General features: G+C 43.6%; 1 protein-coding gene across 1 annotated transcript in view; it reads left to right on the top strand.

Annotated features, from left to right (window-relative positions):
• The window catches only part of TEDC1 (tubulin epsilon and delta complex 1), an 88,518-nt gene that overhangs the window by 18,390 nt on the left and 42,454 nt on the right, over positions 1-27,674 (top strand). Inside the window, exons 4-5 of the mRNA XM_054384190.1 lie at positions 4,696-4,866; positions 12,589-12,687. Of these exons, the coding sequence (XP_054240165.1) occupies positions 4,696-4,866; positions 12,589-12,687 (270 nt within the window). The remainder of the gene's footprint in view (positions 1-4,695; positions 4,867-12,588; positions 12,688-27,674) is intronic.

Raw genomic sequence — 27,674 nt, forward strand, 5'->3', positions numbered from 1 at the left:
CAGGCAGCAGAGGCCACTTCATTTCCATTGTGCATAGCACATTTATTAAGGTAAGAATTTATCAGCATTGAGATGCTTATGTGAATTGGAAAAAAGTACAGAAAGTGAAAGTGTGATGAAGTTGCACCACAAAGGATTTCCTTTGCAGTACTGCTTGTGGCATGTGGTGAGATCTGCACTGAATCTGCAAGGAATTTTGCTTTACAACTGTTTTTTTGGAGTCTAATTCAAAGTGTATGAAGAGAACAAGGTCAGCCACACTAAAATCCTCAAATGGAGCAAGTAGTGCAAAAAAAATGCTCGCTTCTCACACGTTTACAAACACATTGATGCTCATGTTTTTCTTTGATAAAATATTTATATGATGAAGTACTTGTAGAATTTATCTCCATCCACTGTTGGCAGGCCTGCTGCCCCATTTCCAAGAGCATGGGATTGCTTTGTATTTCAAACCAGAAAAGAAGAGCTTTATTTCTGACATAAAAGTTGAAACTTCTTAATCTTTTCATTCCTCTTTAAGCAAGTTGCATGCAAGTGGTTTGCTCAGATGTATGATCTGGAAATGAAAATTGATGTATCACCCTCCCTTTTCTTACACCCTGCTTTCTCCCACACCTTATTCTTTTCCTCTAAGTACTTTTATAGCTGGTGGCTTTTTTCACTTCAGTGTGCTTTGTGAATCTGACTTGTCTGGCTCAGAGCACTTCTGCCATGAGGACTGCATTGATTTTTTTTTTTTTTTTAAACTTTCTACCACTGCCCAACCACAAGTCCGTTCATAGAATCATAGAATTGTCAGGGTTGGGCAGGGACACCTCACACTACAGCAGGTTGCTCACAGCCACATCCAGCCTGGCTGCAAAAACCTCCAGGGATGAGGCTTCCACCACCTCCCTGGGCAACCTCTTCCAGTCTCTCACCACCCTCATGGGGAAGAATTTTTTCCTAACATCCAATCTGAATCTCCCCATTTCTAGTTTTGTTCCATTCCCCCCAGTCCTATCACTACCTGACACCCTAAAAAAATCCCTCCCCAGCTTTCTTGTAGCCCCCTTCAGATACTGGAAGGCCACAAGAAGGTCTCCTGGGAGCCTTCTCCTCTCCAGACTGCACAACCCCAACTCTCTCAGTCTGTTGCCATAGCAGAAGAGCTCCAGCCCTCTGCTCATCCTCATGGCCCTTCTCTGGACACCTTCCAGCACATTCACATGTTTTGAGAATGATCTTGCATCCTTTTTCATAGCAATTGGTCTTGAAATACCTAGGGAAGGAATGTTTAGGGCAAAACTTGTGTGGCATTGGAGTCTGAATTCTAGCCAAACTTTTAAATATATTTTAAATATATTTTGCCTTGCAAACATTTTAAATATGCAGTCTTAGCATGTAGACTCTGTTTAGCTCTGACTAAGCCAGAGATGTATTTAGGGGCATGAGGTAAGTTTTGTAGTTGGAGAGCTGATGTGTGGTGTCCTGGAATGTTTGTTTGTTAGAAGCCTAGCAGGTGATTTGCCTGGACCTTGCCACAGGAGAGCTGACTTTACGTGGGCAGGGTGAGAGTTCAGGCGTTGCCTTGGACATTCATGCCACATGCATGTCACCTTCATCAGTCTTGGGCTTGCTTTTCTGAGTCTTGTCAATAAATGGATTTTGAGATCTTCTGGCAGCAGTACTTTGAGCTCTTAGAGCTGAAAAGCTCATTTTGGCTGAATTAAGACTGGAATTGGAGGGCTTCATTCTAGCTTCTCTTTAAGTCAGGCTAATCACAGGTTCTCTGGCAGGTCACACTGTCCAGTTTGACAAGACTAGCTCTGATACTGCCAGAGCAGGGGGTAAAGGCTGACACTGCACTGAGGGTATTGATGTGGCTTTTGCACTACGAGCCTGTGGCACCATTCTGTAGCTGGAGTCCAGGACCTTCCCTTCTCTGAGGCACAATCAGAGAGAAACCTTAATCCCAGCAAACACTTTACAAGCAAAAAAGCTTTTCTGGTAAGTGGCTATGAAAAGATCTTTTCCAGAGCTGGTGTGGAGCATTCCAAAGCCATTGAGAGTCCTGGGTAGTTGCCTTGGCTGCTCTCTTTATGATTTTGACCTAATACTGACTAAATAAGATTTGACTAAATAATCTGCACTTCTATAACTTGGAAGTGAATGTAGGTGTCTCTACCCATATTGCTGCATAGTTTAGATAAATTCACAGTGATTTTTGAAGCGAAGGCTCTAGCTTGGGCTGGTATTTTAGTGATTTTTCTCCCACTGGGATAGCAGTAAATAGTCTTAGATTGTAAAGATAGGACTAGAAATTGAGGTCACAGTATAATATGTAAAACTTTTTTTTTTTTTTTTTTTGTACCTTGTTTACTTTATGCCAGGCTAAGTGTTTCTTAGCAAAAGTAATTTTTTTTTTGTGCAGTTTGTGAAATAAATAATAGAGAGATCCTGTTAAAAATGCATTGGCTGGCTTCCTTATTTTAATATTAATAAGGCAGGTTGCTGCAATAAAATTAGCTCTGCATGGTGTTTGTCACTGTAGTGCCAAAGCAATCGAGTCTGGTGCCGTTCCTTCCCGAAATGAATCCCCAGGGGAGCTGTATTTCTGCCATTCTGAAACCTCTAACTAGGGAAGTTGGAGCTGAACTGTAAATTATGGAAAATGCACATTTTAATCTGGGAATCCCAGGTTTGTCTTTGGCCTGGCAGCTTCCTGGCTGCTTCTGTGAAGTGTTGTGATGTTGTTTACCCTGTGTTTTGTCTGCTTTGGCAGCTAGACTCCCAATTGCTCGGCTCATTGTGTGTGTGCACAACTTGGTGATCCTATCTGTGTAGTTTCATAGTCCACAAACCTCTCCTGGCAGGGGCAAGACAATCTGAACCTTGAAGGTACTTAGCTAGGGCTGCAGTGCCCTAGGACATGCTGCCTTTTGATTTAGGGGCAGGGGGCTGAAGGCATCTGAGGGAAAAGAGAGAGCCGTTGCAGATGGCACAAAGGAGGTACTGTATTTTTTATTTTACTTTTTGAAAGATGAATCTGTGCCTTTAAAAGGAAAAGCCCTTTACCAACCCTGCACCCCTGTGATTTATAGCATGCATTTATCTGAGCCACAGAGCAAAGGGAAAAAAACCTGTAGTCTTGATACACTTTGTGTGACCAGAGCAGCATTTTTGTGCTTATAAATAATAGGAATGCTCATAGTGTTGGAGGCCTTGTCAACTGAGGTGATACTTTGCTTGAAATAAGCAGCAGGAGGTTATTTGATCACGGTTAGAGATGCACTTCTGCTGAAATCTGCATTTAAGGCAAGATTAAACTCTCTTCATTTTACAATTTGCATTTTTTGGTTCAGGACCCAAATTGGAATTACATTCTAGCTTTGCCTGCCAACTGAATCTTTATGAGGTTTTATTGAAGATGGGAGGCTGTGAAGCTGGGGAGCACATATGTTTAAACACAGTCAAGGTCTGTGGGTCCAAATATCTGTTCAAGTGTTTTCTTGAAAACAGGCATGTCTCAAGCAAGCTTTCTGAATTTCCACTTCAAAGAAATGTCTTGAGAGCCCAGCAACTGGGAGACACTTTCTTAGCTGGTGAAGACACATTCTCAACAGCTAGGTCTTCACAGTTCCGTGTTATTGCTTCTACTTATGATATGCTGTAGTAAAAAAAGTATGGAATTGTGGATTGTGTTTATTTGTATTTATTTCTGTGGACTAGATGCAGTTGGCAACTCAGCCTTACTTTAAGTGGTGTTACTGGTATCAGAAATAAAACAACCCATGCCCTTCTAGCCCTTTGAATTTGCAATCTGCAGGAGTCTTAGCTGCAAATGGAGAGAGAGCTCTGTTTGTAAATGTGAATGATCTCTTTGTTCTGGGGGAGAAGAATTGCCCCCATGTTCCTTGGGAAAGAAATAAATAGGACAGAAATGTCTCACTTGCTGTATGCCATTGGCTGAGCAGAAATTTAATCCAGAAGATGAAAGTGGATGTTGTTTTTGTTTTGGTTTGGTTTGTTTTTCTGCAGCAGAAGGAAAGTGGGACAAGATTAACAAAAAGAAACTCTTTGCTTCTGCTTTCTTCCTTCCAAATTACTCTACAGAAAGCCAAACCAGATGGTGCAACTGTAGCTGGGAGTGCCTCTGTGGACTCCTGGCCAGTGTCAGCTGGTTGATTCTTTTCCTCTGCCCTGCAAGAAGGGAAATGCTGGATAGGGAAAAGAAGAATAGCTGGGCAAGCACAGGCCTGCAATTGTGCCCCTATGTAAGGTACTAATTTCCAAAATAGGGTCACTGAATACAGCCTGCAGTGCTTTCAAGAAGACATTGGAGGAGCTCTATCTGTTTTCATGTTTTTTGACTTACTAGAATCTAGTCAAAATGTGATTTTTTTTTTTTTTTTCCATCTGGGTAAAGAACATGCTTGCTCTCTCAGGAACGCTGTCTTCCTGAGTACAGAAAATGAAAGATGGGAGAGGAAGCAGCTCACCACATCATAGCTGGGAAGCCAATATTTATTCCAGACTTCAGTACTTGTTTAGGCTGTTCCCAGGCCTCTGATTACAATTTCTCTCTACTACTGGAGCCTCCTTTTTATTTTTTTTCCCCTCTTTGGCCTATTTGCTTATATGTTCTTAAATGCTGAGTGATTCAAAAGCATCAAAGCTAACCTGAAACATTTTGGTATTCTCTTCTGCTTTTAGTGTGAAGATGATCTGCCAACCAGCCAGAAAAGTGCAACTGATACAGCACCTGAACACGGGCTAGAAGACAGAGTAGATGTTCGCTACCTTCAGTGGTTAAGTGGGAGGCTGAGGCTCCAGTGGCGGAGTTTGCATGCTCAGCACCAAGAGCAAAGCAAACTTTTGCACAAGGTAAATGATTTTTCTGATTTACTGTGGCATTGTTTATTGTTTAAAAGCCTCATCAGCGAGTGCTAAATATACCAATTATTCTTGTTTGCTAGTTCTGTGTTTTCCATAAGGAAAGAGTGAAGTGCCTCAAATACAAATACCCACAGCTCTCCCCAGTAGGGTAGAACCATGAGGAAAGCAAGTATGTCCAGTGTTCATGGGCTTATAATCATTAGGAAGGTCTCTCCCACAGCCTGACACAAAAATCCCTTCTGCAACCATAGGCTATCTCCATTTTTCTCAGAAAATGCCTGGTAGAATCATAGAATCAGTCAGGGTTGGAGGGGACCACAAGGATCACCCAGTTCCAACCCCCCTGCCATGGGCAGGGACACCTCACACTAGATCAGGCTGGCCAGAGCCTCATCCAGCCTGGCCTTAAACACCTCCAGGGATGGGGCCTCAACCACCTCCCTGGACAACCCATTCCAGGCTCTCACCACTCTCATGGGGAAGAACTTCTTCCTCATGTCCAGCCTGAATCTCCCCACTTCCAGCTTTATTCCATTCTCCCCAGTCCTGTCACTACCTGGTAGAGTCAAGACAGAGCATTCTGGTCCCACAGAATAGTAATGATTCAGAACTTCAAGTTCATTTGATAATGTGGATTCAAAATGTTGAATATGGATATTGAAAGGAATAACAGCAAAATAAAACAGTTTCCCTTTCTGAAGTACTGGGGAACATCTAAGCAGAACCTGAAATCTACCTCCTTTTAAATCAGGACTCATGAGTGGTCTCTACATTGCTAAGATTCCAGTTCTGGTTCCATTTATGAATGATGTTTATGTGCCTTGTCTGAAAATCACAGACACCTGGGAGCATCATGTCTGCTTAGAGTGGCAACAGCCTACATTCTCAAAGCTAACAGAGATGGGGACTGCAGAGACAAGGTTAGAAAAACAGTTCTAAAAGTCCTAAAAGTTATTCAGTAGTGTCCTCTCTATGCCTCCTTTCTCCATTCATGTCTCTTCAGGTATCTTATATGGAGCCACTTGGTATTGTACCCAGAACCTTCACAGAAAACCTGTGTCACATGAAGAACATTTTTGAGAAATTTCTCCTCAAAGAACAACATTTTTGAGAAATTTCTCGTCAAAGAAAAACATTTATCAGAAACTTGTCAGAACTGGAACAGGAGGGTTTTATAGGAAGATGCCTTCTTGGTTTTCAATCCTGTGCCTGACAGAGCGATGCTGAAAACTATAATGAGGTTACATTTTGTTCTTTACATGAATTGATTGCTAGGAAAGAAATCTGATTGACAGCCCTAGGGAAAGATAGGTGCTGTGTGTGCAGCATCTAAAATAGCCTTTTGCTTCTCATTGCCCACTGCAAACATGCTTTCCTGCTCTGGGAACAGATAGCAATTCACTGTAAGTGCAGGTGCAGTCCTTGGCTTTTGCTCTGAGATTACAGACAGTGATGCTATTGGGAGAAGTGCTGAGTGATATAAAACTTAGATGATTGGCATCTTCTCCCTTGATAAGCTACTTCTATTTAAGGCATGCTGGGTTTTTTTTTATAGTAGGTGAGGCAAATACCTCCATAGCTCATCAGCAGTGCTCTGATTTATGTTGTATTTGGCAGTAACAAATCATTAGGCAACTTCAATGCAGCTTGCAGTTAATGAAATCAAGGAAGAATTAAGAGCAGGTTGAACATGGGGCCTTGAGTACAAACAGAGATACTCTTCAACGCTCCTGGTCAGGCACTGAAATGAAGAAGAGATGTGCTGCTTGGGCAAGATGAATGGCTTGTTGACAGAGATGATCTAGGGGGAGATGCAGGGGAGTCAGACTAGATGGCCTTTGGAGATCCCTTCCAGCCCAGTGCCTTCTATATTCCTATAGCAGTTGTGCTTTGAAATAAAGCTGGATTTTTTCCTATAGCAGTTGTGCTTTGAAATAAAGCTGGATTTTTTCCACCACCCTGCAACTATCCAAGGAAGAATGTTTGCTAAAGTTAGGACTGTAACAGGCAGACAAATGAAAGAGACAGGTTAGTTATGCTGCAGTTCCCTAGACTGCTGTTTCCAGAATCCAGAAGAATAAGCAGGAGGGAGAATGTTCCTCTGTTCATTCAGTTTTCCAAAGCTCTCATCACTGGAATGAACTGAAAGCAGTAAGTGGTGCTGGTGATGATCCTTGCAGCCAGACTGTGTTCTGCAGTGTGCAGAGAGCTGTCATCAGGGCTGCTTACAGAGGAGGGTAGAGCAGAGCCCAGCTCCTCCATATGTGATCACACAGAGGTATGATTATGTGTGCTCAAATACATATGTGCAGCTGTGGAGTTCTGCTCAGGCCTGTGCTACAGTGCAGTGCCCTGATCTGTGTTTCAGTCTGAATTAAAAGCAGGAGAATTACAAGGTAAAAGTGACTTTGGAAGGGACTTTGTTACAGTGCTCATTAATGCAAACATTTACAGTAGCACAAAATATCACAGAATCACAGAATGTTAGGGATTGAAAGGGACTTTGAAAGATCATCCAGTCCAGCACCCCTGCTGGAGTAGCATCATCCTTTACATATTGATAAACATTAGTGAGGTCATCTCTCAGTCTCCTCTTCTCCAGGCTACAGAGCTTCAGTCTCTCCTCATAAGGAAGATGTTCCACTCCCTTCATCATTTTTGTGGCTCTGTGCTGGACTCTCAAGCAGTTCCCTGAGGTCCTTCTTGAACTGAGGGGCCTGGAACTGGACACAATATTCCAGATGTGGCCTCACCAGGGCAGAGTAAAGGGGGAGGAGAACCTCTCTCAACCTACTACCCACAGCCCTTCTAATCCACCGCAGGATGCCATTGGCCTTCTTGGCCAGCAGAGCACATTGCTCTTGCAGAGTTCTGACAGAAATTGATATTTCCCGACTCTTTATAGAGAAATTGTCTGTGCTGCTGCATTAATTTTAGCACTTTTTAGCAAGTCTGTGTGTTAGAAGACTGAACTGACCCAGTGACCTCTGTGTGAGCTGCTGCTGTTCTCATACAGACCGCCAGCACACTATGCGAAAGGCTAATGAGTGTTATGGTTTTTAATTACACTGACAGAGACACAGAGGACTTCCTCTACAGAATGATAATTATGACTTCTACTTGCTCTGTTTAATAACTTAGCAGGTTATCTATCTCAGCTGTGGAACAGTCTTATTTACTGCTGATCAGGAGCTATAATTTTTGCCAAGCAGTGGCAACGCTTCCACAGATTTCGTTCTGTGACTCACACAGGCTCTAAAATACCATAGCCTCTGTTTGGGGCTTTCTGAGGGGAACACATCACACTTGGAAGATGTGTTCTTATTCAGGAGATGACTCCTTCTCCACTCTGTATTTTATGGCTATGGATACTGCTACTGGAAGTTAGAATTGTACACAGAGGATACAGCAAGAGGCTACCAAGGTCGTCAAGGACAAGCTGAATTGGGCATGATCTCTAAAAAGATGTTAAAGAACTTAGGCTTTTTGCTCTGGTGGAAAGGAGGATGAAGGAGAGGTCAGCTAATAACTGCCTTTAGCTGTTTGATGGGTAGTTGCAAAAATAGATCCATGATCTTCTCATCAGTACTAGAAGACTGGAAGCCACTGATTACAGCTTGGCATGTTCAAGCATATCAGAAAAGCTCTGGGATGATGGGCAGTGTTGAAGTGTATCACCAGAGATGGTGAATGGACTCCATTCTTGGAAGTTTGCAAGACTCACATACACAAAGCACAAAATGGTGGTGATAGACCTTGTTAGAGCAGGAGGTAGGATGAAAGACCTCCAAAGATCTTTCCTGTTTCCATGGGTTTGTGAAAAAATTCTGAATCCCTTGGGTGATCAGAAACATGTGCTTTCAGGTTAGAAGTGATGATGTCTTAATGAAAGAATACTGTATTACCTGAAGAAAGGGTAAGGAAGTAGAAGGAGGGATATAGGAGGGGGAAACAGGCTAAAATAAAAGGTTGTTCTTTAAAGTAGAGAACAATGACTGAAACTGATTATTGGGGCCTCTATCTACTCTGTCCTGCCCACAACTGCTTAATGTTGATGGTGTGAAGTTCTGCAGTAACTGGTGTAGGTTACTGAAGAGGGAGGCCTCTCTGGATCTACAGCCACTGCCGTGTTGGGTGTTGCTTGTTATGTGATCTGATGGTCTGTTCCTCTTTGCTGGTTCTTCTGATGAGCTACTTTCCAGTGACTTGAGCTCCCAGAAGGCAGGTTGAAGCTGACAGACACACACATGTCCTGCTGTAGGAGGAAGACTTCCTCTGGGAAATCTTAACCTCCCTGTTGCTGAGGAGTTTTGCAGCCTGAGGCTGTGAGCTGTTGAATTACATTATAATGGCTTCTCAACATGGACACGTTGGCCTGCTTTGAAAGTCTAATAGAGTAATACCATTATAATTCCCTCAAAATTCTCAGTGGTACATATTTACCTGATACACCTTCAAATAGATGAAAGTGTGAAGGATGAATTACTGTGTTAAGGCACACCTCTTGGTTCCTTCTGTTTCTTTCTCTGTCGAGTGCCAGAGGGATATCTGTCTGCCTGGTTTTTGATCCCTCTTGAATTCACAGGGGAGAGCAGGTGTTTTTAGTTAAGCTTTGAATTGCCACTTTGCCTTAAAAAATGTGAATGAAAAGCCTTGCATAGTTTAGGAACCTGTATAGTTCAAAACTGGCATTGATTTTTGGGGTCTGTTAAATGCACTGCACCACGATCAGCATGCAGAAACAAACAGTGGAGCAAGTGACCTGCTGAAAACCAGATGGGTTCCCTGTGGGCATTTTCAGCTCTTCTCCATCCACTAAGAGACTAGGACAGAAATTACACCTGAAATAGAGGAGGGTTAGATCAGCTTCAGAGGTGAATTTCTATTAGGCAGGTGAACATTTGATTGTGAACTATGCATGTAGGTTAATGGCAATAAAGTGATATTAAATGGAGTTCTTGATGACAGAGTTTAACATAATTGGCATTACCAAATCATGGTAAAATGACAATAATGGTTGCAATGTGCTTGGAAACTCTAAGAATGAGAGTTGTCTTCTGTCAGTAACAATGTAGAGCAGCACTGGGAAATACCTCCTATAAATGGAGTGGTTTATTATGCCTCCTGTGATAAACAATATAAAATAACATGGATTGCATTGGGTGTGCCTGTATAGCTGATGCTGTAATAAAAGAGTAAATGGACAAGGACAAAGCCTTGATCTCTGAGTAGCAGAGGGCAGAGACTGGTGCTGGGTGGTTACCTCTGTCAGTAATTTATGAGTGATTAAAAAATAGATATCACAGAATGTTAGGGGCTGGAAGGGGGGACCTCAAGAGATCATCCAGTCCAACCCCCTTGCCAGAACAGGATCATCTATAGCAGATCACACAGGGACACATCCAGGCAGGTTTGAATATCTGCAGAGAGGGAGACTCACAATCCCCCATGACAGCCTGTTCCAGTGTTCTGTCACCCTCACAGGGAAATAGTTTTTCCTAATATTTCCATGGAACATCCTATGCCTCAGCATTGCCCCTTGTGCTGTCATTGGGCATCACCCAGCAGAGCCTGGCTCCATCCTCTTGGCACTCACCCTTTACATAGTTATAAACATGAATGAGGTCATCCCCAGGCTCCTCCTTAGGTAAATGATGATTTATCTAAACTGCAGTTGTTAGTTGCATCTGCATCTTGGCTTGAAGAACCTACCATGCTACTCTGTAATTTACTATATTGGTTAATGTTATCTTTTCTTTATATTGAGATATTTGGTTGGAAAAATCATTGTTTTTCCCTAAAGTGGTCAGATTGCAATAGTGCATTCCTAAATGGCAGTAGAAGCTTTTCCTCTTGTGCAAGGATGTGTGAACTATGTGTGAACACAAGCCCCCTTTTCATCTTCTCTCAGGTGAATCGGACAAGCTGATCTCCCTGCAGGGGAGCTAAGCTCAAGGGCATTTAGGAATTGGTGCTGGAAATTCCTCAGCAGCAATGCCTGGTGGTGGGCTGTGCCTACACTCATGCAATGGTTGGTGTAAGGTTAAATCAGACCTTCTTCCACCTTAATCCATTCCAGTGCCATGAAGCAACAGCTATACATGTGCTCTCTCTCACCCACTGCGGTTCTCTCACCTTGGTACAGTTTCATAGAATGGAATTATAGAGGCATAGAATGGTCCAGGCTGGAAGGGACCTCCAAAGCTCATCCAGTCCAACGTCCCCACAGTCAGCAGGGACATCCCCAACTAGAGCAGGCTGCCCAGGGCCTCGTCCAGCCTCCCCTTGACTATCTCCAGGGAAGGGACCTCAACCACTTCCCTGGGCAACCTGTTCCAGTGTTCCACCAACCTCATAGTGAAGAACTTCTTCCTGATACCAAATGTAAATCTGCCCTTCTCTAGTTTGAAGCCATTGTCCCTTGTCCTGTCCCTGCAGGCCTTTGCAAACAGTCTCTCTCCATCCTTCCTGTAGCCCCCCTTCAGGTACTGGCAGGCTTCTTTAAGCCTTGTTTCATCACCACCATGTTGTGGTGATCAGTATGAGACCATAAAGACACAAACACTGGATTATTCCAGCATCAGTCTAGTCTGGTCTGAAGGGAGCACTGTATGCCTTGGTTTTACAGCTTCAGAGTACGTGTATGGGCTTCAGGCAGGGATGATGCTGTGACATTACTTTTGAAGAGGGGCTGAAATTCATTCCTGGTGCTGGAGGCCCAAAGGTTTGGCAGGCAGAGTTACACAAGAGTACAGCAGGGAAGGGAGAGGAGTGGCAAAGAGGAAGGCAGAACATGGTGTGGGGTGGTGCTTTTCTTATTTTTAATCTCCCATAGCTCTGCACATGTGACAGATGGTTGTCACCAGAAGTCTTTGGGAAAGGAAGGCTAAAATAGTCTGAAGTTTCAGGAAAGGGCTGATAATTACCCAGTGCCTGCCAACTTTAAAATAGTTGTCAATACCCAAGTGTATGCTAAAGTTCATATTAACATAAAGGAAGAAAAGCAGCAAACATTCTGTCTTTTGACAGAAATATTAATGAAATATGAGCGATTGTCTGACAAATGTGCACTGCTCTCTTGTTTGGCAGCTGCAGTTATTACAGAAACAAAGGGATCATCTCTGAATAGGAGGAATTGCTTTTTATTGTTCCCTTGACTAACTTGGGAAGCTTCTTCATCAAGTAATTGATGATACCATCACCAGCACAGCTGGGACAAGGTCCTAGTAAGCAAAAACTGACAATATATAGCAGCAAAAGACTAAGTAGGTTCCATTTTCTGCTTTAAAGGAAGAAATAAAAAATTATTCTGAGGGTATCCTTTACCTCTGTTAAGACTTTTGTTGTATAAATGGTTTCTCCTTTTTGTGCTGTGCACAGGAGTGTGTGTAGTGTAAGGAAAAAAGATGAGAAGAAGGATCTTTCAGTTTTACTGTGGTGGCAGCAGTAGTAATTCCTGCATGTGGTTCTGGTAACAATACCAGATGGACCATTTTGTGAGATGATTGTGGTGTGTGATCATCATTTCCTGCAAGCTGTTTAAAAAGGCCTGTTGTATTGGTGCTAGTAGTTACATTCACTGAGCGTGGGCTCCTAGCCTCTGCTTCGCTTCACCATCCTAATCCGTGCAGCTTTTAGATGGTAGCTAATGACCTTGTTAAAGATCTGGTCCTTGTACTGACAAATATCCTTGAATTGATTCTATTTCAGATCCATTTATTGACTAGAGGCTCCCATATGGACCAGAACCTTGGACATTTTTCTGTCACAGAAATGGATCTCATTAGACAACCGGAGAGCTGCAAGCAGGTAATGCTTCTCCTGTGATACTTGGGTGCTTAGTATGCTTTCCACAAGCATTGCTCAGTGGAAGACTGTGCTCCTTGGAACATGTTTTTAAATTGGTTTCCAATGGAAATAAGGACTTGCATATTGAGTTCTCACTTTCCTCACTTACAACTCGGATTCACCAAATGATTCCTTCCAGTTTGATGGAACAGAAAGGTGTTAGGCAAAGTTTTCTGAAAACTGGTAGACAGGGAGCGGGGAGAGACCTGACTGAAAGTGCCACTGAAGAAAAAGCTTGTAGAATAAAACATTTTGGATCATTGGGCTGACTGCTGTTTTGTACTACCAGTAACAGGCAGATTGTCTGAGTGGGTTGTTGTGGTGGGTTGAAAGTACCTCCCAACTAATTGGAATTTGCCCTCAGAGTAAATTACCAACCAAAAAAAAGAAAACCCAACAACCTCCGAACTCGGAAAGCAAAATGAAAGTTATATTTACAGAAGATAAACTAAAATCTAGAAGTATAAAATGCAATGAATGTGTACAAAATATATTGTCATATGTTTACAATCCAGAAAAACACAAATACAAGGATCCCCTTGTACAAAATCAACCCTCCAGCAGGGGAACTGTTGCAGCATCCTCCCCTTTCCCTTCCTCGGGACCTTCAGAGACACAACACAAAGTCAGTTCAGCCAGCTGAAAGGAGGTCAGGAAAGAGAGAGAAGGGAGCAAGCCATGCAAGCTGCAAAGAGAAGAAGTGAAAAGGAGAGCAGGATAGTTTGTGCAGCAAACCTCTTCCTAGTCAGCAAACAAATGGAATGATATACACCTATCAGTCGTTATTGGTCTGTGTGCAGTGGTAATTTATTTACCTTTTTTACTCTAAGTCTTTGTAGCTAGGAACTAGCCTAAAGTTCCACCTTCAAACTGTAACAGTTGTCAGTAAGAAGATGGAGGGATCTGATTATCTCTCCAGGAGAGCAAAGCACACCCTGATGCTAGCATTCATTAGTCTCAGAAATGATGCAAATTGATTACCTTTCTGGGTGGTGTCAACAGGCTTTATTTTGAGAAATATTTCAGAAGCACAGGATGGTTGAGGTTGGAATGGAGCTCTGGAGGTCACTTGGCCCAACTCAAGCAAGCACCTAAATTAGACAGCTGCCCATGTCCAGACAGCTTTTGAATATCTTCAAGACTGGAGACTCCACTATTTCTCTGAGTGACCTTCTCCATACTCAGTCATCCTCACAATAAAAAAAGAAAATTACCTTATGTGTTCAGCAAAGCCTCGTAGGACAACATGGTTTTTCTCAGTGTGCTGTTTTACCCTTAAGTATATTTCTCTCAAGTGCTCAATTATCATAGATGCTGAAGTATTTTTTAATACAATTAGTATATTAATTTATTTAGCTGAAGTATTGTTTTAATGCAATCAAATCCATTTGTTTTACAAATCACTTTGTAAAAGTTCATTCTATGTCAAACTGAAACAAGATTGAAATTTTAAGCTCAGTCCTAACAAAGTCAGTATGTGGCAGATTTCTGCAGTCTGTCCAGGTCTCTTTACCCAAAACACAGTATTATTTCTGCTGCTACCTGAGGAACAAAAATGGGCATTGTGAATATTGTACACAAAAATTCAGAATGGTAGGCTTGAAGGTAGTCTTATGTTCAAACCCCTGAAGTGCAGTGCATGTTGATCTTTCATAACTGGGCATTCTGTGGATGAACAGTTCACATCCAGCTTCTTGATAAGGTTCAGCTGTTTAGAACATTTTCTTGGAAAATTTACTGCTTTTCTAGAGGAAATGGCTAACTCAGCTTGAGATTTCTTTTGCATTTCTGTTCCACAGTCCCACTCCTACAGTTCTGAGCTCAGCAGCTGAAATCACACAGCAGCACACCCCTCTGAAGCCTGTACTTTTTAGTCTTGCAGAGCTTAGCAAATGTCCAGATGGGTATGGTGGGTTGGTACTAGAAACGTCCAGGCTGTGCAGAAGGACTTTGCAACTACCTTTTTTCCAAAGCCTTGCCCTGAATATGTCACTGATCAGTTACAGTAAACTGTAATGGTGCTCTGATGGCCTGTTGGGTTTGACTGTGCTGTCATTGAGTCATTCCAGGAGTTTCATGCACATTGCTTCCTTTCCTGGATATCTTCTTCAGGTGTGCAGTTCAGTGGAGGCTCAGGATGAAATGAAAAGAAGGGGTTTATATGTTTAGAATGATGTTGTGGTTAGGTAAAGTACTTCAGTCAAGAAGGATTAGTGGCCAGCTATGCTCCTTACTTAAAGTCTGTGGAGTCTTCCTTCCACCTTTCCCAGGCTTGCACAGCAAACACATGAAACAAGGGACACCCCTTCATAACAAGGGTGATGATCACTGAGAGGGGCAGAGGCAAGGTGGCAGAAGATGTTTTCTTTAAAGGAAATGATGAGTGGTCACAGGTACCCTCCCAGTTACTGGGCTCTCACAGGTGCAGTCACAAACAGGCTACACCTCCAGCGCATGTGTGCTGGAAATTCTTTTCTTATGTCACTTGCTGCTTGGACTGATCCAAAATTGGAGGTGTTTGTCAGGACAACCAGTTGTGAGATTTCTTCTTGCAGCCCTCAAACCTGTTCAAGAAAGGGGCTCCTCTAAACTGCTCTCCTCTGCCTGATTCTAAAATAAAGAGGAAAAATGGTAGGAAGGCATGCCAACACTTCAGTACATCCATTTTTGAAGGAGTTAAAATTTTTATTGTCTTCATTTGAGCAATGTTTGCAGTTTTTGTCTCCTCTTAACCTCATTTCCCCAAAGCAATTTTGGGAAATCATATGCTCAGTATGTTTGCAGAGCCCAATATTAACAAGGTGATATGGACTTGAAAAGAGCTGGTTTCAAGAGCTGGTTTTCCAGCTGGGTGTAGTTCTTGACATGCAATGTGATACTTCTTTGGAAAATGTAATAAAAAGTCTCTAATTTTCAAACCTCTTAATAAGATTAAGTAAATTATCAATATTTCAATGCCTTGGTTTTCAAATATTGGTGCAGATGGCAGCACTCTGCCAAATGTTTTTTTTTTCCAAAAACTGTGAAATAATATTTTTTCCCTTTAAGTAATGTGACATTTCTGCTCGTGTTACCTCAAATAACAACCTGCTGCATGGATCAATAGAAAGAGCAAGCATGTCAGTATGTCTTAATGTAATGCACTCCTGATGGTGGGTGTTGTCAGGAATTCCTTCTCTCATATTAGGTATCCTTCAAAGGGTGGAAATGCAGAGCAGATTGAAGTGTCAAAAATTAGCCCTCACAGAAAGGACTCTGGGCTGTTTTTATTAAAGCCTAGGCTTAGTTTTCATCAACAGTATCCCATGGGATGAGTGTCTCTGACCTGTAATAAACCAGAGATGTTCAGTCCTGACAGGAACAGTGTGACAGGCTACAGAGAGCTGTGAAGTTAAACTTCAGTTTCTGAAAGGGAAAAGTCATGCTACTCCTTCTCTATGGAACCTGCACATTAACTGGTTTAAAATGTTCTTCCCTTGGATTTCTGACTATAAAACCCTTTTAGTGCTTTTATGGACAGGGATTTTACAGGGCATTATTATTTTATCATCAGTGTCTTCGTCAGATTCATAGACCTGGAGGTTTTTCAAGTGTAATAGTTTTAATGATGTTTTTTCTCTGCTGAGACATGAGCAAAATTCCAACTTTTCCTGCTGCTTGTCTTGGCTGTGGTTCTGTGTACCTGTGTGGCTCTCAGTTGCAGGTCACTGCTGTGTTTAGTTGCTGTGAACATGAGCCAGCAGTGTGCCCAGGTGGCCAAGAAGGCCAATGGCGTCCTGGCTTGGGTCAGGAACAGTGTGGCCAGCAGGAGCAGGGAAGTCATTCTGCCCTGTACTCAGCACCTGGAGTGCTGTGTCCAGTTCTGGGCCCCTCAGTTTAAGAAAGGTATTGAGATGCTAGAACGTGTCCAGGGAAGGGCAGCAAGGCTGGGGAGGGGTCTGGAGCACAGCCCTGCCAGGAGAGGCTGAGGGAGCTGGGGGTGTTTAGCCTGGAGAAGAGGAGGCTCAGGGCAGACCTTATTGCTCTCTACAACTACCTGAAGGGAGGTTGTAGCCAGGTGGGGGTTGGTCTCTTCTCCCAGGCAAGCAGCAACAGAACAAAGAGGACACAGTTTCAAGCTGTGCAGGGGAGGTTTGAACTGGATGTGAGAAAAAAATTCTTCCCAGACAGAGAGATTGGCCATTGGGATGGGCTGCCCAGGGAGGTGGTGGAGTCACTGTCCCTGAAGTGTTTAAAATAAGCCTGGATGAGGCACTCAGTGCCATGGTTTAGTTGATTAGATGGTGTTGGGTGATAGGTTGGACTTGATGATCTTGAAGGTCTTTTCTAACCTGGTTAATTCTGTGATTCTGTGCTGCCCAGGGCTGTCAGGGAATGGGAGGTGACATTATTTCAGCTGGTGTTCAATTTCCAGTTGAAGTCCATGTGAATGCTCATCTTACCTTTTGACCTCTACGTGTATGTCTTTTCTTTCCCAACATGCTGTCAGATCTTTTTGAGCACTCTCTGCCTTGTAGAGTGTTGCATGAGAACTATGCTGGTGGTCATTTCCTCAGCAGAAGCACCTTAGACAGTGGTGGTGGTTCTGGAGCTGTTGGCCCTCAAGGCTGTGCTAGGGCATGCAGACTGGGGACAATTACAGTGTGGCAGCATGCAAGAGCTTGAGCATTGCTAGGGAGCTTGGGTGGACTTGAATTTTCTTTGAAACCTCTTACATGTGTTACTTAGAGCGTGCTAGAGCACAGTTTAGAGCATTTAGGATGTCTTATGGTTTGCTGCATTTTCCAAGCTATCTTGGTACTGTCCCAGAATGGTAGGGGTTGGAAGGGACCTCCGGAGATCATCTAATCCAACCTCCTTGAAACATGTTTTGAAACTGAAATACAAATGATGACAGACCCTGCAATGCAACGGTCCAACACCATGCTGTAAGGAAATGCTTTGCTTCAGACTTCAGTTTTCCCAGTGTGATGAAACGTGGAGGTGACAGGTATCCTTTGGTGGTTTTGAGTTACACAGAAAGGGGAAGAAAAGCACACATCCTAAAAGCACACATCTTTCCTTTTCTTGCAGATGTCACTGCTTGCTTTTTAAGCTGTTCCCTTAGCTGGGGTCTGCTACTTGCCAGCCTGAGGTATCTCAGGGCAGAAATGGAGTTCTGGGCCCTGGCACTGTGAATGAAATGGTTTGGTAGTGTACTGGGGAAAGCATGCAGAAGATGTAAGCAACATCAGCCCCAGACCTTGCAGGGTGGTATGGTCTGTCTCTGAGCATGTGGTCACATTCCTCTGGTGACAGGACACTGGTTACGACGTGTGACCAGTTGGGTGGTTTGTAGTAGTTGTGAGCACAACATAATCCTGTTCTTGCCTGTGAAGCCTGTTTACCTTAAATCCTGCAGTGTCACCAGTTCTGGTACTTTACCTTGAGCTGAGAAAAATATGCATTGCACCTTGGAGTCATTATATTGACTTTTTTCTCATCTAATTGTTACCCTATAGAGATCAATGAACTTTGACACAAACCAGCCTCATCCTTTGGTTTTGTCTGTCTCTTGCTCTACAGCTTTATATTTGGAATTCAGTCGTGCAGGCCTTGTGATTAGCAGAGATTATAAGTTGTAGTCAAAAGTCAGGTCACTGGTACAGTGCTGGCAGCAGTGCTGGAGTGAGCATTGAAATTGTAATGAGTAGAGATGACACCTTCAGATGCCTGTAGATCAGTTTACTGAGTGTGACAGCAGATAAATAATGTAGCTGTCTGCCAGAAGGACATGCAAAGAAATTCATAAAACTTGGATGTGAGTTGCTAATTTGCTTCAGCATTTCATGAAAAATATTTGCACTTCTTGATCATTAACACCTCTTAAAAGGGGATTTATTTGGCTTAAGGAGCTAAGGTCCTTGGTAGCAAGTAAATAGAAGCAAACAAATAGTCTGTCTGACTTTCCATTCATAATGTATGGTCAATTGCATGCCCATTAAAAATTCAGGTGAGGTTTAGCTCTCCAAGCAGCAGGGATTGGGTAGGATGGGCTAGGATGGTATGGGCATAGCAGTGGTCTTCTTTCTGGAGTGTTCATGTATCAGGGAAGGCAGCCAATGTACTACAGTATGTGTTTGCTTCCTTCAGTCAAATGGGACTCCATAAAGTCATATTGGGACATTCAAGGGCTAAATGATCAAGCTGTAAGGTAAGTTGGTTGTGGACCCTAATCTAATGACAGTTTCCAGGTACAGCATCTGTCCCTAATGGCAGACACAACAGGTTTATTCTCTGTGAGTAAGAGCTGCTGGTTTGACTTCATGCACAGCACCAGAGAGCTTCTGTGCTTTTCAGAGCAAAGGATGTTCAGCTTGGGAGCATTAGGAGCTGGCAGGCTTGGAATTTTCAGGACTGTTGAAGGTGCATTTGCTAGTTACTTGGCATGAAGTTTGAGCCTTCAGTTTGTGTTGTGTATATACATGTGGGCTCCTGCACTTCTTGCATCAAATCCTCCTGGTCTGCCTAAGTATTTTGTCTGTGGAGGCAAGGGTAAGATCAGCCAGCACCAGTGTACTCAGTGCACAAACACCCTGTGAGGAATTTGGGTCTGTCCTCTCCTGGTGACAGCATCACCTCCTGGAAGGTATGTGGAGTCAGAGCAGCCAAAATGAAGTCTCTTACCTTGTCCAAGTTATTCAGCTGGGGACTGAATAATTGCTGTGGTATTGCATCTTCTGCAGAAACGGATCCCAAGCTGCTGACCATCTTGGATGAAAATGGAATAACTGTGGCAAGATAATTCCAGCTGCTGTGTGTCAGGCCATATTTGGTGTCCTTGTGCTGGTTGTTTGGGGCTCCATGGAACATTTCTGTTGGTGACAGACAATTCAGACAGGTGATGAACGAAAAGAAACAGTTAAAACCCTGCTGCTAAGCTTGACACTGTGTCCCATTACTGATCTGACACAGAACTATGCTAGTATGGAGTATTTCTGTAACCAACCCTTTTATGGTCTTGTACAGCAGGGGTGAAGGGTGTGTAACCTTATTTGAATTTCAAAGAGCCTGCTGGGAGACCATCAGATATGTTGTGATGTCCTTCCATTTATTGTACAAGAAGCAGCTGAACCAACACCATAGTACTGACAGAAAAAAGTCACGTTCATGCTGTAGTCAGTGGTGCTACTGTGTAGAAGATTAATTCAGGAAGCAAAGATTTGTACTGCATGCAAATAACAAGGAAAAAAAAAAAACCCAAAAAACCCAAGAGATTTGTCCTTTGCTGAAAAAATGACCTTGAGCTGCAAGGACAAGCTGCTTTCATTGGTATAAATTGTCATAGATTCATTCTCTTCTGTGATGCACTGGCCACTAATTCTAGTTGATCTGGCCTTCAGCTTTTTATATGTTCATTGGTTCATTCCTGTAGCAAAAGCCATAGTTATGTCAGTTCTGTCATGGAAATGGATCAGTATTTCATGTTGTAACTACCATTCCAATTAAGGACACCTTTGCCTATTTGTCAGTGTGATTCAGTTCCTTGAGAGGAATAAAATACTTGAAATTTCTCAAGTGGACTCTGCACAAAAAAAAATAATACAGCATAAAGTTCAAGAGTAATTGCATTGGGGCTTGTGAGTATTTGGGAAAATGTGGTGTGGATTTTTTTTTGTTTGGGTTTTTTGTGGGGGTTTTCAGTGGATTGGTTGTTTTGGTTTGATTTTGGGTTTGTTTGGCTGTTTTGTTTTTTTTTTTTCTACGCATATTCTGTCTGGTCAGTAGTGAATCCTGACCACTTGTTAAAGGGGAAAAGGCCCTGGGGGTCCTGGTGGATGGAAGGTTGACCATGAGCCAGCAATGTGCTCCTGTGGCCAAGAAGGCCAATGGCATCCTGGGGTGGGTTAGAAGGGCTGTGGTTAGTAGGTTGAGAGAGGTTCTCCTCCCCCTCTGCTCTGCCCTGGTGAGGCCACATCTGGAATATTGTGTCCAGTTCCAGGCTCCTCAGTTCAAGAAGGACCTCAGGGAACTGCTTAAGAGAGTCCAGCATAGAGGCATAAAATGCTGAAGAGAGTGGAACATCTTCCTTATGAGGAGAGACTGAGGGAGCTGAGGCTCTTTAGGTTGGGAAGGAGGATACTATGAGGTGACCTCATTCATGTTTATAAAGAAGTGCAGGGTGAGTGCCCAGAGGATGGAGCCAGGCTCTACTGGGTGATGCCCAATCAAAGCACAAGGGGCAATGGTGGAAATTGAGGCATGGGAAGTTCCATGGAAACAGGAGGAAAAATGTTTTCATTGTGAAGGTACAGAGCACTGGAACAGGCTGCTCAGGACGGTTGTGGAGTCTCCCTCTCTGGTAATCTTCAAAACCTGCCTGGATGTGTTCCTGTGTGATCTGCTCTAGGTGACCCTGCTCTGGCAGGGGTTTGGACTGGATGAGCTTTTGAGGTCCCTAACATTCTGTGATTTACTAAATCTGCTTACAGGGCTTCAAATGACCAAGATCTTTGGATTGTGGCACTGATGAATTTGAAGAACAGCAAGTAAGCTGATAGGTTCTAGCTGATAGCAAGAGTATTTTTTTTTTTTAACAAACCTTTTTAAAGGTGCAGCTTTTTCTCATGCAATGCATCAAAATTTTTACCTCTGTTGAGCAAGTTTGTTTTTCTTTGGCTATTACTGCTGGGTGCATCTTTAAATAAGTCCTTTAATGATGAAAGGAGAAGAAGTTCTAAGACTGCCGACCTTCAATAAATTTCAAGGTTCACCAAAGGATTGCATGTTAGACCCATGGACACATGTTCTGAAAAGGTCAATTATGACAAGTTTTTTGCATTTGCATAATTATGTTTGTCACAGCACTTAGAATAAAAATAGTAAATGCTTTGCCCTTTTAGAAGAGTTAGGTTTTCCTCTTCCTGCCTTTGACTTGCTTTTACTAAACTATTCTAATATTATTCATTGAAGAGCACAGGGATCATGGGCTGATGACGTTAGGAGCTTCAGGCTGGGAGCAGAAGTAGGACTCTGGACAGGTAGGATAATATGGACAGTGAAGAGCCTCTTTGTTCAGTGAAGCCAGGAGCTGGAAGGGACTCCTGGGCAAGAGAACCTACATGAGAGCATTGTGGATGTGTGAGAGCATGACGATGTGAATGAATTCAGACTATCTGGGTAACAAACAGACTGAGACACTGAAGAGGGGCTGAGTATGAACAGGAAGGTCAGGTCTGGAGAGGTGACATAGACCAGGGAAGATGAGTCTGTCTTGCTCCTTGTGGGATTCTGAGAAATTCCCTCCTTGCAGGAAAATGGTGCTAGTTAGTCTGAGCCAAGAGTCTGAAGCATATCTGATAGCTCTAGAGGTGTGGTGGGTTTAGACAGTGTGTCTTGCCAACAGAGAAGGGTCCTCCAGGGAAGGGTAGGGAGTCCCAGGGTGGACATCCCACAATTGTGTTATCTTACTCTATTTAAGCTGGCAGCAAAGCCAGCTCTTCCTTTCTTCCCTTTCTCCTCCCAGTGGGGCACCTCTCTTACCTCCTGGTGTTTTTACTGCTTGGCTTAGTGCAGCCTTGATGGGCCTTGGAGAGGGAGCAAAAGGGAGGGAACAGTTCAGGCCTGGCCAGCCTGAGCTAGCCTAGCAATGGGGGAAAGAAAGGTCACTGGGGCTTATGGTTAACCCCAGTTTAGGGAAGAAAAGAGTACTGGGTTTTTGGTCTGGTTTTGGTAGGGGTTTTGGAGAAGGCTTTGGCCTGATGGGGTTCTGCATTATTCCCAGACTGTGGCTTTTGTGTATTTCCTATGTAGTTTGTAGTTAATGAATAGCACTTGAATTTAATCTTCCAATACATGCTGTATTTCCATCCAGTTCTGTGTGGAGTCTTCTTTAATTACTTCAAGAGTGATTTTTAGAGCGTGTCTTGCTCTGTTAACCCAAGACAAAAGGTTGTGATCCTGCAGCTAAACAGTGGGGATCACTGGTGCTGCAGGGGGAGTTTCCAAAAGTGTCTTTTGGTGTCTAAAAACACCAAAAATATTAATATATTGTCTAAACTGGAGTTCTGTGTAGCAGTGTCATAGATGTCTATTATGATACTTTCTCCTAGATCCGTTGTGTCATTCACAGAGCAGACTGCCTTGTTTCTGAGGTGTGAACTAAAGTGGTTGCTGAAGTAGCAGTAAGAATGGGAGAACTGTTGAAAAAGGAAGGAAGCTTTAATATCTGAGGCAGCAAAGTTTTGTTCTTGGGAGCTGCAATTCTTTTGTGCCTTTGGATTCTCAAGTTGCCCAAACTAGTCCTGTCCATGATGGGCTGTCAGTGGGGTGTTCACATTTTTTGTGTGCCAAATTTGATACTCAGAGATCTGATCACTGGAGATGTTGAGTGTTCCTAGGTGCTACTGTGCTTGGGTGGGAGATCTGCGTGGAGCCCCTCGAGAGTTTCAGCAGCGCAGGCAGCATCACTTAGTAACATCAGATCTAACCTCAGATGGTGCAGCAGACCCTTGCAGCACACTGCTCTGCTGAAGCCTTAGGCTGGATCTTTGAACCAGCAGAGTGTTAAATGCAGCTGGACCAGCTGCTTGGTTTCTTCCACTACAGCTGACCAGCTGAGGCCAGTGTGCCATGGCTATGCTGGCTCAGGAACCAGCTCGATGAAAACTACCTAGAGCAGCTCTGCAGGTGGTTGAGTTGCACTGGCTAGATGTATCCAGGAAGTGTTTTATGGTAATTTTAAAACTCTTTGAAAATCTGGTCTTGAAAGCCTTAGTTAAGGAATGCAAAAGAAATGGAAGCGTTTTGCTTTCATCTCTTTGCTTTCATTTCCCATTTGTAAAGCAGCAATCATACTACCCTCTCAGCTGGCATGGGTCATTAAGAAAGATAACTTGTTTATGTGGAAGATAAAAATTCTCTCTTCAGAATCAGATTTGAGTATGTGGCAGATAAGACCACGGCTCCTGCCTGAAGAGTAGACAGATAGTATCCAATTGAAAAGGAGGAGCTTGTGGAGTGAGCCCCAGCTGTTCTGTGCCATTGCAGAGACAGGTTCTGAAGGGAAATAGTTTGGCTGCATCGTTCTAGACCTTAACACGCATGGGATGGTCAAATCAGTGTTGGTTAGGAGGCTTGAATCCTGGCACTTTTTAACTTTGAATGCTTCAGCTTCCAGCCTTAACAGTTATCTTGCTGGATTGTGCATTAAAAGCGTAAAACATGCTTACTGCCTTGTGCTCTGAGCAATGCTGCCCATCACAGCCAATGCTTTTTGTCTTCCCCTCTTAAATTACTTCACGTCTTGTGTAGCCACAGCTACTTTAGACACTTTACATGCATGGTAGTCAGATTGGTGAGAACTAACATGGGAACTGACATTAATATTGCAGAGGAGAGCAGATCTGATAACATACTGAATTATAGATGGGGCTCCACCACCTAAATGCAGAAGGCCTAGGGACTCACACAGGAAGGCTCGAGGGAGCTGAATGATCCAGACTACTCCATTTTTTGATATTGGTTGTTCAAGTAAGAAAAACTGGAGGCTGTAAGGGTGGAGGATTTAATATGAAGGTTACCTGCAGGCTCAAACAAAATGTAGCCTTTGTGCTGCTTTATGGTGAGCAGGGTCAGGAGCATGTCAGTGATGGTCTGAGCTTTCTGACCCTGTCTGAGTGCCCTGCCCTGCCCCTGTACAGCTTTCCCCTCAATGCCCTGCTGTCAGTAAGCTGGGTGAAGGAGCAAGAACTGCCTTTGAACCCCCATGGGTTATGTGGGTTGAAGGATTTATTGATTTTTTTTTTTTTCTCCCTAGAGATCTCTAGTTTGGTCTTTTGGTGGCACGGTGTCAGGAGCAGAGTGCCTGTTACGGTGCTGTGCACGCTGAAATCCACTGCGCTGGGATGGGTCGAGTTTCAGAGCCTGCAGGGAGGATGAGCTGTTCCGGGAAACCACTTTTTCTGTGTGTGTGAGGGATGTTCAGCACAATGCATTAAAGTGTCTTGGTCCTCTTAGCAGGACTGCCTACATCACCTTTAAAATCCAGGATACTCAGTCCCTATTGTTGCTTTTCTGGGAGGAGGCTCTGTTGGTCTGAAGCTTGGGATGCTGAAGGTCATTGAAGCTGGAGAAAGCTGTTGTATTTTGTTCCAGCTGTGTACATGGGAGCCTTTCCTTGTAATTGCAGTGGATACTGTCTTACAAATGGGGTGACTTGGTGGTGGTTATGGATTTCCTGTAAGGTAAGAGAGTGGCTACTGAGAAAACAATTTAAAAAAGAAATCAGGGATTTAGATACCATTTTTTTCCTTCTCACATTTCATTGGAAGGAAAGAATAAGCCCGAAGAAAAGCAAAGAGAGTGTCAGTGCCAGCATGTGCTGCCTGCCCCCTGCTGCAAGGCAGGAACAAAGAGCTTTATTCCTGCCCTTTTTTTATGATTCCCTCTATAGAAGGAGGGGGTAGGCTGCCATGCCATTTTCCTCCTGAATCGCTGTAGGCAGTGGGTTTTCAGCTCATGTGCTGACATTTATCACATAGAACATGGTTTGCTGTAGTAGCCATTAGAACCTGTTGGAAACAGTGGATCAGGTACTGGTTTGGAAAAAAAAAATAGAGAAAAAAAAGGAGCAGATGCAACCCTTGTCATCCTTGTAAAATTGGGAAGAATTACAGAGGTCAGATGGCTTCAAAGCTGCTTTTAGACAGTGTCTCCTTGTAGCCAAGTTCCTGATCCTGCTTGAGAAGGTGAAAGGCTTTGCATTGTTGAAGCAAGAGCCATTGAATTGTGACATTTCTAAGGCAGGTTCAAATAAAATTTTAAAATGTAAGACCTTGGGGGGAAAAAAAAAGTTAGATTTAAATTACTTCACTTTGGGGCTTTGGATGTTTTGTGTGGTCTGCTGTTGGGCAAACAGCAGAGCAGTTGTCTTGGAGGAGGAGTTCCTCCTACCTTCCCTGATCATCCTGGTTGTGTTGCTGCTGGAGGTTTTATCCCTTCCAGAATCAGTGGGGCTTAAGCTTCCAGATCCTGGTCATGGATTATCCAGAGACAATGAGCAGCTGGAGGTCAGGGTGGAGGGTTGGGGTTGATGACAGGAGAAGGATGAATGAGTGCCTGTGAGAGAGTTGATTTAGGGAGGTTGGAAAGGCTGGAAATGTATGAAGTGACTCTTCTTTGTGCTGTAGAAAGAAAAAAGCCTCTTCAGAAGCTAAATTGCTTTAAGTCAAAGAATGAATATGATCAAAACAATTTCCTCTGTTCCTTCTTCTCTGCAACTGTCTGGGGTGTCAGGTGGTTTACTGCTCATCTGATGCCTGCTGTTACTACCTGTTTGGATTCTACCTGCTCTGGGACAGGCACTTTCCACCTCTGCAATCTCCTCAGATCTTGCTGGTGGTTCCCTTTCAAAGCAGTCTGCAGTATTCTATTCCAGAAGGGGGCAGAGACATCTAATGAAAGAGCTTTGAGATGGACAGATGGGGACAGAGGATGTGTCTTACATTCTTCTAAGTTGGTTAGAGGTGGGGTCTGATAATTGAGCAGTAGTGTGAGTGGAAAACTGTTTGGACCACTGAACTCCAATTGGTGTCTGGTTAGTGGCATCTCTCTGGGGTCAGATTTTGGGCCAGTACTGTTTAAGATCATCTTCATGGTTTGAATGATGAGGTGGGCTACACTACCAGCAGGTATGTTGGCAATACCAAGTTTGGCAGAGCAGTGAATACCTTTTAGGGCAGTGTTGCCATTCAGGAGGGCTGGAGAAATGAGCTGAGAGGAGCCTCAGGAAGCTGAGTAAAGGCTCATGCAAAGGCCTGCCTCTGGGATGGGGTAACCCCTTGCAATGGAACAGCCTGGGAGCTGACTGCTTCATGAGCAGCTTTGCAGGAAAGAAACCCACAAAACAAACAAGCCCCACAACCAGCCTAAACCAAACCACAAAATCAGGTGGGCAGCAAGTTGCCCTGGAGCCAGCAGTGTGTCCAGGCAGCAAAGCTGACTGCATCTTGGGCTGTGTTAGCAGGAATGCAGCTGGCAGGGCAAAGGGAGGCATCCTGTCCCTCTGCCCAGTACTCACGAGTCTGGGTGCTGGGTGTCCAGTTTGGAGTCCCCAGCACAAGAGCAGTCACATACAGGAACAAATCCCAGTAAGGCCACTGGGGTGACTGAGTCAGAAGCATGGACCTGACTCTTCTTGGAGGTGCACTGGGATAGAAGAAGGGGCAACAGAGACAAGTTGGAAATTCTGATGCAATAAAAAGGGAACAAATTGCCTTGAGGGGAGGTCAAAGGCTGGAACCATATCATGGAGATGGGATGACACCTCTGTTGATGTTCAGGACAGAGCCCTGAGCCCCATACTTTCAGCAGATTGGATTAGAGACCTCCAGAAGTCCCTTCTCACCTATGTGGTTCTGCTTGGCAGCTGATGGAGTTGTTAGCATGAGACCAGCTCCTTCAGCTGCCATGAATCATTTAATTGTTGGACTCTGTACCTGACTGCACTTTCCTAGTGCCCCTTCTCCAGAAGGATGCTTTATTTTTCTATTACTCTGGACAGTTTTAGTGCTAAAATATTTCTGTAGATATTTTTTAGGCAAGGTGGCCTCTGGCTGCAATTAGTGTCCCATTGGAAGAACTGGCAGCGCTCTATAGCAATCCTAAAGCAAATTGCTCTACCTCATGGCATTATTACCTTGATCTGAAAATTTCCCCAGGCTGCAATTTGTCACTAATATTGTCTTCAGCTAAACTTATCCTTAAAGAAGGGAAAAATAAAAAAGGAGAGCTAACAGAGCTGCAGTTCTGGACTTGTCATCCCTATTTTGAGGGCATGAGTTATTACTTAGTACATTTTCTTGACCAAGCATGTAGAGTTCTTGGTCCTTGAAAAACAAGACAGTGATGCAGCACAGACTTCATAAATTGTTGGACTATGTAGCAGCAATATCTTAGTCTCCTACACT

This window comes from Indicator indicator, chromosome 10 (genome assembly GCF_027791375.1).
Source record: "Indicator indicator isolate 239-I01 chromosome 10, UM_Iind_1.1, whole genome shotgun sequence".
NCBI lineage: Eukaryota > Metazoa > Chordata > Aves > Piciformes > Indicatoridae > Indicator > Indicator indicator.